The sequence below is a fragment of the Micromesistius poutassou genome, assembly GCF_964030765.1.
Source record: "Micromesistius poutassou genome assembly, chromosome: 1".
Classification (NCBI taxonomy): Eukaryota; Metazoa; Chordata; class Actinopteri; order Gadiformes; family Gadidae; genus Micromesistius; species Micromesistius poutassou.
The window spans coordinates 4,786,266-4,802,175 of NC_140271.1; the positions used below are offsets into that span (position 1 = coordinate 4,786,266).

General features: G+C 46.8%; 1 protein-coding gene across 1 annotated transcript in view; it reads left to right on the forward strand.

Moving 5' to 3' along the window:
• gcgra (glucagon receptor a) overlaps positions 1-9,222 on the forward strand; it is a 10,241-nt gene extending 1,019 nt beyond the window's left edge. Inside the window, exons 2-13 of the mRNA XM_084486354.1 lie at positions 1-9; positions 575-682; positions 1,268-1,362; positions 1,628-1,743; positions 2,343-2,523; positions 3,074-3,233; positions 3,469-3,529; positions 4,323-4,392; positions 5,639-5,727; positions 5,830-5,974; positions 6,974-7,015; positions 7,181-9,222. The exon at positions 1-9 is cut by the window's left edge and continues 88 nt beyond it. Coding sequence (XP_084342480.1) covers positions 1-9; positions 575-682; positions 1,268-1,362; positions 1,628-1,743; positions 2,343-2,523; positions 3,074-3,233; positions 3,469-3,529; positions 4,323-4,392; positions 5,639-5,727; positions 5,830-5,974; positions 6,974-7,015; positions 7,181-7,675 — 1,571 coding nt within the window. The 3' untranslated portion in view covers positions 7,676-9,222. The remainder of the gene's footprint in view (positions 10-574; positions 683-1,267; positions 1,363-1,627; positions 1,744-2,342; positions 2,524-3,073; positions 3,234-3,468; positions 3,530-4,322; positions 4,393-5,638; positions 5,728-5,829; positions 5,975-6,973; positions 7,016-7,180) is intronic.
• Positions 9,223-15,910: the final 6,688 nt, after the last annotated feature.

Here is a 15,910-nt window from a genome sequence, read left to right on the forward strand (position 1 = left end):
CCACCACTGGTGAGCAGCACGACACACTCACACGCTACGCGTACGCAATCAGAATAAATAAAAAAAGACCTTCCTCGTGATGAGGTGAAGAAACAAACCAGTAGAAATGTCTAATATTCAACCTCTTATGCAATGTTTTATTTTATTTTTTTTAAATATGATCTTCTGAACTTCTTAGGAAATGCTTTTTGGAAAGTTTCGGAAGGGTGACATTTAAAGACAATTTCCGGTATTTTGAACATTGAGCCCCCTTTCTCTAGGATGAAATAGCGTGGTTGACACTGAAATGTTGGTCCTGTCTCTGCTATTTTGGTGATTTCAAATCAACCCCTGCCTGCTTCAGAATGGCTGTCTACGGGCATTCACAAACCTGTCCTTAAAACAACCCTAAATGTTCGTCTTCAGAAATGTGAAACTCACTGAGTGGTTAGTGGTGTTTGTTGATGTTCCAAATCAAGCATCGTAGCAAAATACAGTTTCTGTCAGAAAAGGGGGCACAATGTTCAAAATACCGGAATTGTCCTTTAAGGAAAATGTGGGGGAAAACCAATGTTTTTTGTTCCGGTGTGTGCAGGTCTGGTGTGCGTCCGAAACTTTGACCTTTATGCATGCTGGCCCGATGGACTGCCCAACACCACGGTCAGTGTCAGCTGTCCCTGGTACCTGCCCTGGCACAACGAAGGTAAGAGGCTGCTGACACACGGCGGGCCGCTCATGAACCCATCACTGTGGGTTCATCACTGTGTGATTGGTTGGTTGGCCCTCACTCCATATAAGCATTGGCTAATACATGTGTTCAAGGCTGTAGTTGGCCAGCTTCCTTTGTACATAATTAGTCTTTTAACATTCAATAGACAGGAGTATAATTTGCGTTCAAGTACTTATGTTCAATTACATGTTCCGTCGATAAAGACAGCGTTTGGAAAGACTGCTTTCACTTACAGCGCACCAGTTGCTTGGAATGAGATTCAGAGATCACTCAAACGTACTGCTTTCATTTCACTTACTGAGTTTAAGTCGTGCCTCAACCAAACATTTCAAATTGTCTGCTCCTGTTTTTAATTTCTGACTTTGTTTTATGTCTCTATGGATTACCGTCGTCTGTGTTAATTGTGTGCTGCTACCTTGCCAGGGCTCACTTGTAACAGAGATGTCTATCTCAATGGGATTCCTCCCTGGTTAAATAAAGGTTCAGTAAAATGTGTTGAGCGGGTGCATATATAACCACCATAACCCCCCCCCCCCCCCCCACCCCACCCCCACACAGTCCGCAATGGCCTGGTGTACCTGGACTGCCAGCACAACGGCCAGTGGGTTTCGGACAAGAACACAAGCGAGTGTGAGTTGAATACTCCCGGCCAGGTGAGCGCAATTGACTTTCGCTGTTCAAATTATGAATGAATGATTGTGCCTTGAGTTGATAAGACACTGGCCCTAGGGGGTTTGAATCTCTCGTCAAATGGCAAATTGAAAACGTGTTGTGAAGTTATTGTAATTGTGGGGTACCTGGGGTGACGGGGGCAGTGATGCAGAGACCCATCTGTGAAAACAAATATCTAGAGGGAAAAAAAGGAAAATGAACAATAATTGTAATGGTGGTGTGTGTCACTCCTGTGCGGTTCTACAGATCCAGCAGCAGTTCTATGGGCAGATCCTCAGCCGGTTCCAGATAATCTATACACTGGGATACTCCTTGTCACTGGTAGCACTGGTCCTGGCACTTGGCATCCTCATTTTCTTCAGGTAATGATTGACACAACCTAGCACACCACCACAGCATCACCAGGTCTACTGTTGGCATATTGCTATGGATAAATGCGTCTATCAAAGCCCCGTGAATTAAGAAAACGGCCAGGATAGTGTTGGGGTTTAGAGTGTTTGACTCCCAGCCCAAAAATGGTTGGATCTCAAAGTCCCCAAAGTACGTGTAGCCTTGAGCAAGGCACCTGACCCAGGCCTGCTCTGCAGTCTCGTGTGTCTGGATTGACTGGAAGTCCCTTTGATTCGGAGCACCTGCTGAATGAAAAGATAGTAACATCATTGTCGTAATCAAAGGAGTGTTTATGGCCACGGAAGTGGGAATTCTAATTTGTACTATGTTACTTTTTTTCTGCAGCCCCATTCAAATGTCTTAGAGAGTTTATCGGAAATTTGAAAGCGCTTAGATCGTTTCTCAAAAATACCAACATGACCTTTGTCTGAAAATGATATGGCTGTAACTGGAGCTACAACTCAAGTACAGACAGACTGCTGACGCAAGGTGGCAGGTTTAAGGTGATTCACCCAAAGAACGAGACGCAAACGCAAACGTGTCCCCCCCCCCGTCCTCTCCCACGCGCCAGGAAGCTGCACTGCATGAGGAACAACATCCACATGAACCTGTTTGCGTCCTTCATCCTGCGGGCGCTGTCCGTCCTGATAAAAGACGCCCTGATGGAGGACCCGGGCCTGAAGATCAGGCACCAGGACCAGGACTTCACCCGGGACATCATCACCCCCGTGGACCTGCTGGTCAACAATGAGGTCATTCACCGTCGCGCTTCCGTCTCCAGTCTACCGCCCACGCAATCAGCCAATCAAAAGAGATGACTTTATTTGAACAGAGGGGAGAGAGTTCTTCAAAGAGGGGGAAGGATGTGTTGTGTACTGCACTCCTTAGTTTCACCCCCCCACCCAACGCTATATGATCGATCCTGTCTCTGGTGTAGTTATTATTACTATTGAGTACATAACAGGGAGAAAGTGTCCGTCTCTTCCACAGATTCAAATGATTCCAAAATGTGGTCTAAAATGAGGCTAGTGCAATTTTAAAAACACGGGTAGTAATCAGTAAGCAGCACATTAGTCTAGTTATAAAAGATAACCCCCGCTCTCACATTGGTAGTTATGTGACGCGCATCAGAGAAGAGTTAGGTGGTTAGGTAAGGTATTCATTTCATATGTTTCCATACTTCCGTTACTTATTTAACAGATCAAAACAAATGATTGTATAAAATGGAAGTTGGTCATCTGATAAGAAACGGGAACGTGACTTTCTTTCTTTCCCTCCGTCCGACCTCTCCGTCGCCTGTAGACCACGGTGGCGTGTCGCGTTGCCATGGTGATGATGCACTTCAGTATAATGGCCAACAGCTATTGGCTGCTGGTGGAAGGCATCTACCTCCACAACCTGCTGGTCATCGCCGTCTTCACCGAGAGGAACTTCTTCAACATATACCTGTGCATCGGCTGGGGTGGGCAGCCCTCTCGTGTGTGTGTGTGTGTGTGTGTGTGTGTGGTTGTGTGTGTGTGTGTGTGTGTGTGTGTGTGTGTGTGTGTGTGTGCGTGTCATCACACTCTTTACTGAGTAAACTGCTTAAGGCACAGTATAAATAACCACACACTGCTTGTTCTATGCTGATATATGTTAAGGCAATTTCATGCTTCTGTGACATGAGTTATAATCCGTTTGTTCTTCTATCTTCCCAGGAGCTCCACTTATATTTCTCCTACCATGGGTGACTGTGAAATACTTGTACGAAAATGAAAAGTAAGTTCAATTTATTCATTGAAATTAATATTTATAGAAGGCATACCTGCCATGTGTTATCTTCCAAAAGAGGCCAGATAAGATGGCACTCTTCTTAAAGACATCTTCATTCATATTTAATTCTCACAATGAACCTCTGTTACGCAAACGCAGAACATTCTTCCCACGGCATACGGGCAGAGAGAGAAAATGGGTTTCAAAGCATTTAACCATTTAACCACAGAGCCCTCTCTAATTAAGCTTTCCACCGGTTAGAGGTAAAATGTAGCTAGAAACAGCTTTCTGATGATTCAAGTGTGTTATGCAAAACTTTATGAAGGCTTTGTTCCGGTGTTAACGCACCCATCGTACATCCGGTTAAGCATATATTAGGGTGACCAGACGCCAGACGGCCCGTTTTGAGTGGCGTGTCCCGAGTCCCGACAAAAGCCTGTCGGGACGCTAAAATGTCCCACATCCACTATGAAATGTCCCCTGTTGTCAGCGATTACACAGCCAACGTGGTCTTATTACAGCCCGGTCATTAACTAAAAACCACATCGAAAGATTAAAGCATCCAGCATATGATCTCAACAATGTGTGAGGGTCCTACGCTACAGGAACGCTCGCACAGTGGAATGCCGCACGGCTTCATTCCTGCACAGTGGAATGCAGGAGATGTTTCCGCATTTCAGGAAGAGGGGAGATTCCGTACAGAAATATATGTACAATTTTACAGTTTTCCATGTCCATGCTTTTCATTTCCATCATAACTCTTGGATATTACTTTCTAAAATGACTGTGTCCCTCACAGGTGTTGGGAGCTAAACGTTAACATGAATTATTGGTGGATCATTCGGTCACCGATACTGCTAGCAGTCGTGGTAAGCTACCCCCCCTCCCCCTCTCCCGCCTTTCCTCTTTTAATCTTCTCTCCCCCTAGCCCCTTCCCAGCATTACGACAGAGTGATGAATTCACCGCTACACGTTGTTTCCCAAAGGGATGGCTAGCTTAGCTGTCTCCCTGGGTGTGGGAGTCGTGACGCCTGGCTCCACACTCCTCGATGTTGTTCACAGAGACTCCTCCTTGTCTGTGGGGTGCTCCTCCTCCTCCCCCTCTCTGCGACCGCTGCGGTAAGCAGCGTCGCATTGGAGTAGCTCCTAACAGCTTTTTAATTCTCCATGGACGTTGTGGTTCAGGTTTTGCGGGGGTAGCTGTAAGATGTTTCACGTTGCGACGTTTTCCCAAAACCCATTAGCCGTTGAAGTATGTACTATCTTATACTGGCTGGGAGCGATCTCCCTTTATACGAGCTTTCTATGTTAACAACTCTTACCTTATGTAAGAGAGGCAGATCTGTCATGCAGCCACTGAGGTTAGGCCAGTGTTTTTTTTTTACAGACATTCTCCCTACATGTTCTGTGCATCCATCGTCCATCGACTCAAGTGGTTCCAATATCTTGCAGGATTTCCTGTGTTTGAGTTCTTGCAGGGACAGGAGGTTTAGGTTCCTGCCAGGAGCCCACGTAGGCCCAGCTGAAGTACATGTTTCCTATCTCCTCCCCACCCCCACGACCCCATGTCCAAACCCACCCCCCCCCCCAGCCCCACCCCCCCCCCCCCCCCCCCCCCCCCCACCCCATCAGTGCTATAACTGATGCTGGGCTTTTGTTTACGCTAAGAAAGTGACCTCAAGAGAAAGAGGATTCACAAAGGCTCATAGTGGTGATTTGTGAAGAGTTAGAACATATAGCGTCAGCGTTAATAGCACGGGTCACCTGTGCAAGCATAAGCATATGCCATTGTTCTTTATTTTCCTCTGTGTAGGGATAGTGGTCGTGATTTGCTAGAATTCCCACATTGTTCTCACAGGATTGTTTCTAAAAAAGATGCAATAGCACAATATCTTTTTATAATTTTATCTTTTTACTGTGTCATTGTATTTTATGTACTGTATGCACTGTGCGTGTATTGCCTTATTTTAACCTGTGTGGCACAGGCAAACGCAAATTCCAATCAACTGTGTTGACATGGCAATAAAGTTATCTATCTATCCATCTTTATTTGGATGTTCATCGTCCGTTTTCTAACGACACGAGACGTAACATTATTGTTTCTCCGTTCCACAGACAAATTTCCTCATCTTTATACACATCATAAAGATCCTGGTGTCCAAACTACGAGCACACCAAATGAGATACACCGATTACAAATTCAGGTAAATTGAAAAGTGTGTGGTAACCACGTGTCGTGTTTCACTAGACACCGAACCTCCCAGCCCTCCTCCATGTTCTGTTCTCCTCTGCTCTCGTCGTCTCAGGTTGGCCAAGTCCACGCTGAGCCTCATCCCCCTGCTGGGCATCCACCAGGTGGTCTTTGTGTTCGTGTTGGACGAGTCGTCAGAGAACAGCCTCATTCTGCGCTTTACCAAGGTGGCCATCGATCTACTGGTCACGTCGTTCCAGGTAACGGCTCCCAGTAGGAGCTTCTGCAGCGCCAGGCCTCGATGCAGCTGTGGGTTGTATGTTAATGACTGGTGGTTGTAATGAGCCAATAGTCAGACAAAAGAAGAAGGTGCCTCATACGCCCAGTTCCAATAATAAGAATGTTTTAATAGGTGATAGTGCTGTCAAACTAGTGCTGTCAAACGATTCAAAATTTTAATCGCAATTAATCGCATTAATGTCATAATTTTAATGCTCTTATCAACGTGGAAAAGTGGATCGGCTTGCTTTGTGCAAATGTTTTTTTTACTGAAAACAACATTGCCATATACTGTAGTGTTCAATTTCACACTAACATTCAGACTTGGAGCAGTGATTCACACTTGGAGCAAATCATTCTCTCAGACAATGTAACACTGTCCATCAATAAAAGGGTAGAAAAGTAAACAAAACAAAAAAATCGTTAATCTCGCAAGAAAAAAATTTACGCCGTTAATAACGCGTTTAACTGACAGCTCTAGTGATAACGTTTCGGCCTACAAAGGCCTTCAGCAGATCACAGGGATGTAGGATGTAATGAATGTAATGAGACAATAACCTTTTATTATCTTCTTGTTCGAGCCATTCAACAATTGACTCATTTAGGAGATAGTTTTATCCCAAGTGACTTCAGTGCATTTGGAACTAGATCACTAAAGAGCAGCTTAGTGGAACCAGATCACTAAGGAGCAGGTTAGTGGAACCAGATCACTAAAGAGCAGGTTAGTGGAACCAGATCACTAAGGAGCCGATTAGGGGTTAGGCTTTATCCAAAGTGTCTTCAGTGCATTTTGATACAGATCAAACCCAGTACCTTTTAAATAAACTGATCGCCACTGTAGACCAGGCATCTCTTCTTAATTGCATGGCAAACACACCCATGCACATTTTCCATCCCACGCATGTGCACCGTGTCTGCAGTGATGAGCATGACGCTCCCCACTCGAGGAGAACTCAACAGTGTGTGCTTTGATTCCACAGGGTCTGCTGGTGGCCATCTTGTACTGCTTCTTCAACAAAGAGGCGAGTAGCAAAGTAGCAAATCTCAGCCATGAATACATTCACGAAACACATCCCGTTTGTCGTATTGTCTTGTTTATCGTCTTGGCGGTCCGCCGCTCGGCTCAGACAGTAAACCGCGGTTCTTGTCCCCCCCGGCGGCCGGCGGTGGCGGCGGCGGAAACACAGGTCCAGTCGGAGGTGCTGAAGAACTGGAAGCGCTGGAAGCTGGGCCGCCACATCGAGGAGGAGTACCGCCACACCTACAGCCAGCCCTCCCACATCAAGAGCGGCAGCCTGCTCAACCCCGCCCAGCGGCTGCCCCACCACCTCCCCGACATCACCACCAACACCGGCACCACCACCACCACCACCACCACCGGCACCGCCACCACCACCGGCCCCGCCAACAGCCACGCCGCCTCCGCCTGCACTGTCCCGGAGGAGAAGCACAGGCTGATGGTGTGCTGCGGCGGTGGCGGCGGCGGCGGTGGCGGCGGTGGCGGCGGCGGGGGAGGGGGCTCGTGCTGCGGCAAGGCGCGCTCGGACCGGCGGTCAGCGCACGAGGGCACGGCCAGCAGCTACACACTGGCGGAGGACATCAGCCTGACGGAGAAGAGCCAGGGCTACGAGGCGGCCGACGGGGACAGCGACGGCGGCGGCAACGCAGAGACCCATCTGTGAAACAAACAACAACAACCCCCCCCCCAACCAACCCCCCCCCCCCCCCCCCGGAGCAGAGGGGCCTCGTGGATGAGGACCAGGAGGTTGGAGGACGGGAGGAGGAAGGCCAGACGCTCTCGGACACCCTACCCGTCGCCGGGTTCCGGCGTCGGATTCGTGAGTGACAGCGGGTTTAAGACCCTCACAAAATCCGACATGGTTTAAAACATTCCGTCTTTTCGTAGAGTGCTTCTACTGGTCAGCACTCAGCCCTCAGTGGAGTGCTGGCTGGCTGGCTGGCTGGCTGGCTGGCTATATTGCTGCATCGGTAGAAGCATTCATAAGAGCGCTGCCTTGGCCCACCCCCCATCTCACCTGGGGGGGGGGGGGGGGACACGAGCCCTTCAGCCAAAGAACCAGGGCCGCTCTCTCTCTCTCACTCTCTCTCTCCATCCACATGCTTCAAGGCAACATGGAGCAACGTGTACATAGCATGATCACAAAGAAGAAACAAAAAACACAGCAGAACCTCAACTATTGCATAACGAGGAGACATTCCTGAACCGCACCATGCTGTCCTCTTGGAAGTCCTCTTGAGTCCCATCCGTGTGTGTGTGTGTGTGTGTGTGTGTGTGTGTGTGTGTGTGTGTGTGTGTGTGTGTGTGTGTGTGCGTGAGCGTGTGTCCACCGTGTGTGTTGTGGTACTGGAGATATAGAAAGATATAGCGAACACTCAAACCTGAAGCCAAGCAAAAGACATAAAAAGGGAACGCAGGTTCCAGGCTTAAAATACATGAGCTGCAGTGTTAATGCCTTGATGATGACATTTGTAAATACCTCGGCCGGCCTATCCCCGGACGGAGCCCAGACTGTCTGACTGTACCACATACTGTAACGTGTCCTAGTGTTCAGTTCCAGCAGATCCTGCGACCCATGGGAACTTGGCAGCTGTTGTGACTCGCTCGGGGATCCCCTGGCTTTTCTATGAACATTGTAAGCAGCTATTTAGATGACAGGGAATCAAAAAAAATAAAAAATACGCGACCATTGTAATAATCCTCGTGAAACACATTCAGACGTTTGACGGTGATCAAAATGAGGCGACCTGAAAAGAAAAAAAGCAAAACACACAAAAGAAAAACGTGTAATATTTCTACGGTTAAAAAAAAAAAAAAAGTGTGAGCACACACACACACACACACACACACCTGCTTGGCGTGTGCATGGCGGTCTCGGTGCTTGGCAGACTATATCAGCATCATTTTCACTAAACCCTTGGAGCACGACTCGGCAACTGGGGCAAACTTCCCTTTGCAAACCGGGACAGGAGAAAAATAAAGCAGCCGCTGCAAGGGCCGACATGCACAACGTTTCTTGCATCCAACACTGTGACGCGCAGTGTGAAGATGGAACCTCTCGGCGCCCCACTTTTTACTGACGTTTTCCTCAGTCTTTCTGTAATGCATGCATGCAGATTGTTAACAAAAGAAGGTAAAGGAAAGGAACGTGGATTCTCTGGTTGGCTGAGTCAGTGCTGTGTGTGCGTGTGTGTGTGTGTGTGCGCGTGTGTGTGTTCCTGAACGCTTGACATGCGCCTTCAACAGCCATCGACCGCCCGCAACTCTGCACCTGTTGGGCACTAGGACCCAGGGGGGTCACACGGTCAGTTGGGGGGGCGGCTGGGGGGGGGTGGCCGGGTCATTCTAGGGGATCAACTTCATTGTCAGGTTTGCATGCTCGGTGTTTTATTATTTTTATACCCAAGTTCTCCGCCTGGTTTCGAGGGGGTTTGCCAGAGCGGTGGAGACATGTAGAGCCACGTCCAGAACAAAATAATTAACTGTAGAACAAAACGCTCTCGCTCGCTCTCTCTCTCTCTCTCTGTCCTCTCTTTGACCCTCTTAATGGAAGAGTTCCCTGCATTGACACAATCATCACAGGGATGCATTTTTAAATGTTAATAGGTTGTTGCTTTTACGAGAGTACCATTTGCACAGTGCTAATTTATGATTGTTAATTGACTGTATGTTATAATGTATTTGTAGAAGGGACTTGTTTGATTATTGCCAATTATTCTGTGTGCGTGTGTGTGGGTGTATGCTTGCATTTGGATGTGTGTGTGTGTGTCTGTGTGTGTGTGTGTGTGTGTATGCATGCGTTTGTGTGTATGCTTGCGTTCGTGTATGTACGTGTGCATTTGTGTGTGTATGGATAAGTGCTATAGGTATTCATCGTCAGGCTCTCTCTCTGTCACTGCTTTGTTCTGTATCCCCACACCCACTGGGCCGTTTCAAGGCCATATGACCATATAAAGGCATGATGAGGAAGAAATGTGTATACCTTAAGTGTATTTCTTTCTGGCACACCTTTTTTTTTTTTTTTCTTGTTTTTAATTTCTATGCATTGCTGTGAATATGACAGAACTAAAGCGAGGGGACTGGACAGCGGCATGTTGCCGACTGTATCTTCGTGGCTGGTGAGATGTTAACATGAGCCAGGTGAACGAGGGCACTGCTCTGGGGGGAGAACTCTCCAGAACATCCGCCAGCGCAGGCGGAACAGAAGACGCCGGCGGAGGTCAGAAAAAAAGAAAAAAAAGACTTAATAGTAATAATGATGCTTTACTTGTAAAACATTTGTAAACCGTTGCAGCACCGGACAACGTGTGCATGGATGAGGTGAAAACTGAAACGCCATGCAACACGTTTTCTTATTCTTCATCGGCGGTCTTGTGACCGGTGCACGTGTGGGTTCTATCTGAATGTATTCTCCAGCCCCCCCAAGACCTTTATGTTCACCTGAAAGGTTTATCGTCATGTGATGAAACAAAAGAAACAAAACGGACAAAAATAAATATACAGTATGTGTTCCGGTGCATCGTGTTCTGTTGTTCTCTTCCCAAACTTTGTACAAACCGTGAAAGAATAAAATACATTGTAATATATTTTAATTTGCTGTATTTTTGTTTGTGTTGGTATCTGTTCTGGGGTTCCTTTTGTTTTTTTTAATAAAAATGTGAAAAAAAAAAAAAATTGGGCTTCAAGACCAACTTCAGCTAGCAGACTTTCTGTGTGTGTGTGTGTGTGTGTGTGTGTGTGTGTGTGTGTGTGTGTGTGTGTGTGTGTGTGTGTGTGTGTGTGTGTGTTATTTACGTCCCTTCAAAGGCCATTAGTATGTTCAGCTTAAACCTCCCCCACTAAGAAAAGCAACTGTGGTCAAAACATCACGTAAAGTTGCCAAATATGAACCACATTGATTACAAATCAGCACTGATTCGATCACAAGGTCACACTTGAGATGCCGTCAAATGAGGGGGTGAATGAAACAGCTTCATATCCTCAGGGCATCCCCGTTTCTTAAGGATAAAACCGTTTGAGGAGACAAAGACAGAAACATGAACTGATGCTGTCATGTACAGTACAGTATCAGAGGGAAAGCAAATGGAGGGAAATATGTGTGGACTGTCTGTTTACGTCTCATATCTGCAGCCGCTGAGCTGCATGGGGGAAGTGTGTGTTTGTACGTCCTGGCACTTAATGTACACACTGATTGTATGTTGTACTTCCTGGCACTTAAAAATAGTGCTTGCTTAGCATCGTGTAGTATCTTACCCTAGCTATCTTTGTTGTATATGGGGAATGGGTTAACCTAGCGATTGTAAGTGCTTGGCACTTGTTTCTATGAACATCCTTACTCTACCGACAGAGATATATTGTTGTTTCTCTTCGGACAAATGTAGTTATTGTGAGCCGCTTTGAGAAAAATGTGATTGTAAACGTAAATGCTTTATAATCGACACAAACACAAACCTTAACAGCATAAAAAACCTTTCTTTGAACTTTGAAAGATGGGTACACTTGAATGAATGAATTCTATCTCTAATACAAACAGATTTTAAGAGATTGTCTACGATCAATAGCAAAAACCATGCCCAGTGCACATAAGCACAGGGAAAATATATACTATCATTAATAATATATTATTTTCCCTTTTTTATGTTGCAAAAATATCCATGCAGTAAAGAAAATAAACTCTCCAAATGATTCCTATTTATTTATCAATGGTATAAATAAATATTTTAAAGAAATATTTATCAGTGCAGAAGCACACAGAAATGACAGCGGAGATCGACCTCAGAAAATAAATAACTGCTGGAACAGGAGGAGGGTTTCTTTGGATGCTGTCTGATTGCAGGCCCCTTTTATCAGGACTGTTACACCATTGATCGCTGTAAACATCACTGATGGATCACTGGAGAGCTGGTTCCCCCTTGGTCCCCAAATCCTATTATCATGGACTGGTACACATTCATCACAGAGCCCCCAGCAGAGTGAGGGCATGGGGTGAGAGAGGGCATGGGGTGCTGCAAATCAAAACCTTAAACTCAACTTTTGGCATCGATGGTTTCTGGCGTTCTTTACTTTTTTCTTCATGTGATGAATTTGCTAAGGCGGGCCCCTTTCTTTCAAATATATGATCACATCATCTTGCGTAATATGTTTTGACACTGATTCCAACGTGATGAATCACCAAACTACACACGCGATTCTATCAGCGCTATCCATACACGCAGTAGGATATCGCTATTTGTTTGTTTGCGTTCTTTGGCTTGGGACACACGCTTTGCTGCGTGTCATATCTGAACACACGGAGGGTGATCCCAGGGCTCAGGTGGTCCGTGAGCGGGCCCCTCTGTTCACCAGATGCCACCGTCCTCTGTGCGTTCTACTGTGAAGCCTAACCATTCCCAGGGTGCACCTTGTTTAAACAACACCAATCTGCGTCGGGTCGCAGGGGTCTGTGTGAGCCACTGGTTCAACTCCCACTCGGACGTCTGGCGTTTACAACAGACCTGTAGAGGTTCTCTTACAACAGACCTGTAGAGGTTCTCTTACAACAGACCTGTAGAGGTTCTCTTACAACAGACCTGTAGAGGTTCTCTTACAACAGACCTGTAGAGGTTCTCTTACAACAGACCTGTAGAGGTTCTCTTACAACAGACCTGTAGAGGTTCTCTTACAACAGACCTGTAGAGGTTCTCTTACAACAGACCTGTAGAGGTTCTCTTACAACAGACCTGTAGAGGTTATCTTACAACAAACCTGTAGAGGTTCTCTTACAACAGACCTGTTGAGGTTATTTTGTGTGTTTAGCAGGTTTAGCAGGTAGCAGGTGTCATCGTTGACGTACTTTCTCTCTCCGGAAAGAGTTATTGCTTCCACAAGGGTATGGGCTAATATGAAGCCCCCCCCATTTATGTCGAATGGGGGCGGAGGGACTTGCTGAGGCCGTTTCAATTACCACGAGCCATCCAAGGGAATCATCGATCTTCAGAGGTATTACCATTACATTATAAGTTACACCTGTGAATCAAACTCATTAACTTATTTCCTCTCAAGAGAAATGAGAGAGGATAGGAGAGGAGAAGAGAGGAGAGGAGAGAAGAGGAAAGGAGAGAAAAGGAGAGAAGAGAGGAGAGGATTGGAGAGAGGAGAGAAGAGGAGGAGAGGAGAGGATTGGAGAGAGGAGAGGAGAGGAAAGGAGAGGAGAGGAGAGGAGAGGAAAGGAGAGAGGAGAGGAGAGGAGAGGAAAGGAGAGAAAAGAAGAGAGGAGAGGATTGGAGAGAGGAGAGGAGCGAGGAGAGGAAAGGAGAGAGGAGAGGAGCGAGGAGAGGAAAGGAGAGAGGAGAGGAGGAGAGGAGAGGAGGAGAGGATTGGAGAGAGGAGAGGTAATGTGAAGAGGAGAGGAGAGGATAGGAGAAAACATAGTTATATTAGGAAGAGTCAGGGTGGAGAAGGGGAGGCGATGAGGGAGGCAGATGGAGCAGGGAGAGGGGAGCGTGGAGGGGAGACCAGAGGAGGAACTGGTCCATCTGTTGGGCGTATGTGAGTCGTCTCACAGATACTCAGCACTCATTAGCAGAAGTCCTGTTCTTCTATGTCACCTTTGGTCCCCTGAGCGTTCGACAAAAGGTCAATACAACCCAATGGACTCGCTTCAGTCCACACGTAATATCAGACTATCAGCTTACGCTCTAGCCAACACACACACACACACACACACACACACACGCACGCACGCACGCACGCACGCACACGCACGCACACACAGGGCAGCGTATTGCCTTTCGTCCGCTGAGATCTCTCTCCCAACAGTCTGTCAACACCCCTGCCAGGGCTGGCTGCAAACACGGCAAATGAAATCACAGTGTGAGTCTGTAATCATGTTACCGCCATTAAACACGGCCCCGTCCAACACGTCCCACGTCGCAGTGGGTCCAGGGAGCAGCGGTCCATGACGTGGTGGTCCGTCACTGGCTCAGCTGGTGGTCCGACACCCGAAAGCCCCCCCCCCCCCTCTCTCTCTCTCTCTCTCTCTCTCTCTCACTCCTCTCTTTCTGTTGGTCTATCCCCCCCTCTCTCTCTCTCTCTCTCTCTCTCTCTCTCTCTCACACTCCCCCTCTCCCTCTCTTTCCGTCTGTATCTCTCCCTTTTTGTCTGTCTGTCTGTCTGTCTCTCTCTCTCTCTTTTCTCTCTCTCTATATATATCTCTCTCCCTCTCTCTCCCTCTTTTTCACTCTCTCCCACTCTCTTACCCTCTCCCTCTCTCTCTCTCTCTCTCTCTCTCCCTCTCTCTCTCTCACACTCACTCACTCACTCACTAACCCTCTCTGTCTGTCTGTCTCTTTCTCTATCTCTCTCTCTCCCTCCCTCTCTCTCACACTCACTCACTCACCCTCTCTTTCTGTCTGTGTGTCTGTCTCTCTCTATCTCTCTCTCTCTCCCTCTCTTTCTCTCACATTCACTCACTAACTCACCCTCTCTGTCTGTCTGTCTGTCTGTCTGTCTCTCTCTCTCTCCCGCTCTCTTACCCTCTCCCTCTCCCTCTCTCTCTCTCTCTCTCTCTCTCTCCCTCTCTCTCACACTCACTCACTCACCCTCTCTTTCTGTCTGTCTGTCTGTCTGTCTGTCTGTCTGTCTGTCTGTCTGTCTCTCTCTCTCTCTCTCTCTCTCTCCTCTCTCTCTCTCTCTGTTGTAATGAACGGAGAGCTCCGCCACATGATCTAATGCCGTTGATTAACGATTGTTAATCAACGGCAAAGATGCTTTGCCGTTGATTAACAATCCAATGCAACGGTTAAAAACACAAATCGGGACTCCAGTGGTAGCCCTAATGTAGCCTGAACCACAGCCCATTAGAACTAACGAGTAGTAGGTCCTCCAGGACATTAACCGGGATTATGAGGGAAGAGGTGGATGGATGAGGATGGATGATGCTGGTTTTTTCTTCTATTTCCTGAGTGGAAAAGAGACCGGGGGGGGGGGGGGGGGGGGGGGGGGGGTAGGGGGAATAATGTATGTTTCATTGGTGTTTCCTATAATTTAACAAAACACTCTTGAGAAGCAATTTCCGTCAGTTCTATGTGCTTATAAAATGATGGAGATTGAGAGGAACTGCAACGTTTTCATTTAATCGTGATGTTCACACGCTTCATTCAAAAGACACATTTAGTTCTTTTCCTAGAAGTCTAAAGCCGTCTAAAGCCTGCCCAAACGCCTAAGTGACTGTTAAGTCCTCATAATTGACTGTAATTGTCTTGCTAACCAATAGAAATGCACTTCATGGCTTTTAACTCTTCTATTTTTACTATCTAGCCGATCACTCATCCATCCATCCATTCATTGGTCTGGCATCGTTCCATCCATCTGTCCATCCTGTTATGGTTATCAATTATCCATTTTTTGTTCATCCATTCAGCTAACTTTGCAAACTAATTTCACTTACTGGTTGCAAAGCATACCCTAAGTCTCATTCTCTCAGGTTGTATTTAAGGAGTGTTCATTATGTCATGTTTGATTTTGTGGTTGTATTTGTTTGGGTTCTAACTAGCCTGCAGGGTTACCCGTTTGATTGTTTGTATTGCGTGGCAAAATAAACAAAATAAACCAGAGTAAGCCCTATAGGAAGTCATTTCAAGGCTGCAAATTGGTTAACTCTTTCTCAGCCCAACATCAATCTGACTGGAACAGACTGCAAGGCAGAAATACAAATTATTGTCAGGATTAACAGATCAGAAGCGTGGTTCTGTTTAATCTATTCCTCCGTAGCAGTGAGGCTAAAGTGCACCTGCTATCCCCAATCCATTATCATGAGTGGGAAGACTTGAGGCATATTGATGTGGAACTGAATGTCAAACCACAGACACACAACATCATGCTTTAGAGACTCACTACAACAAATGGGTCACAGATCACA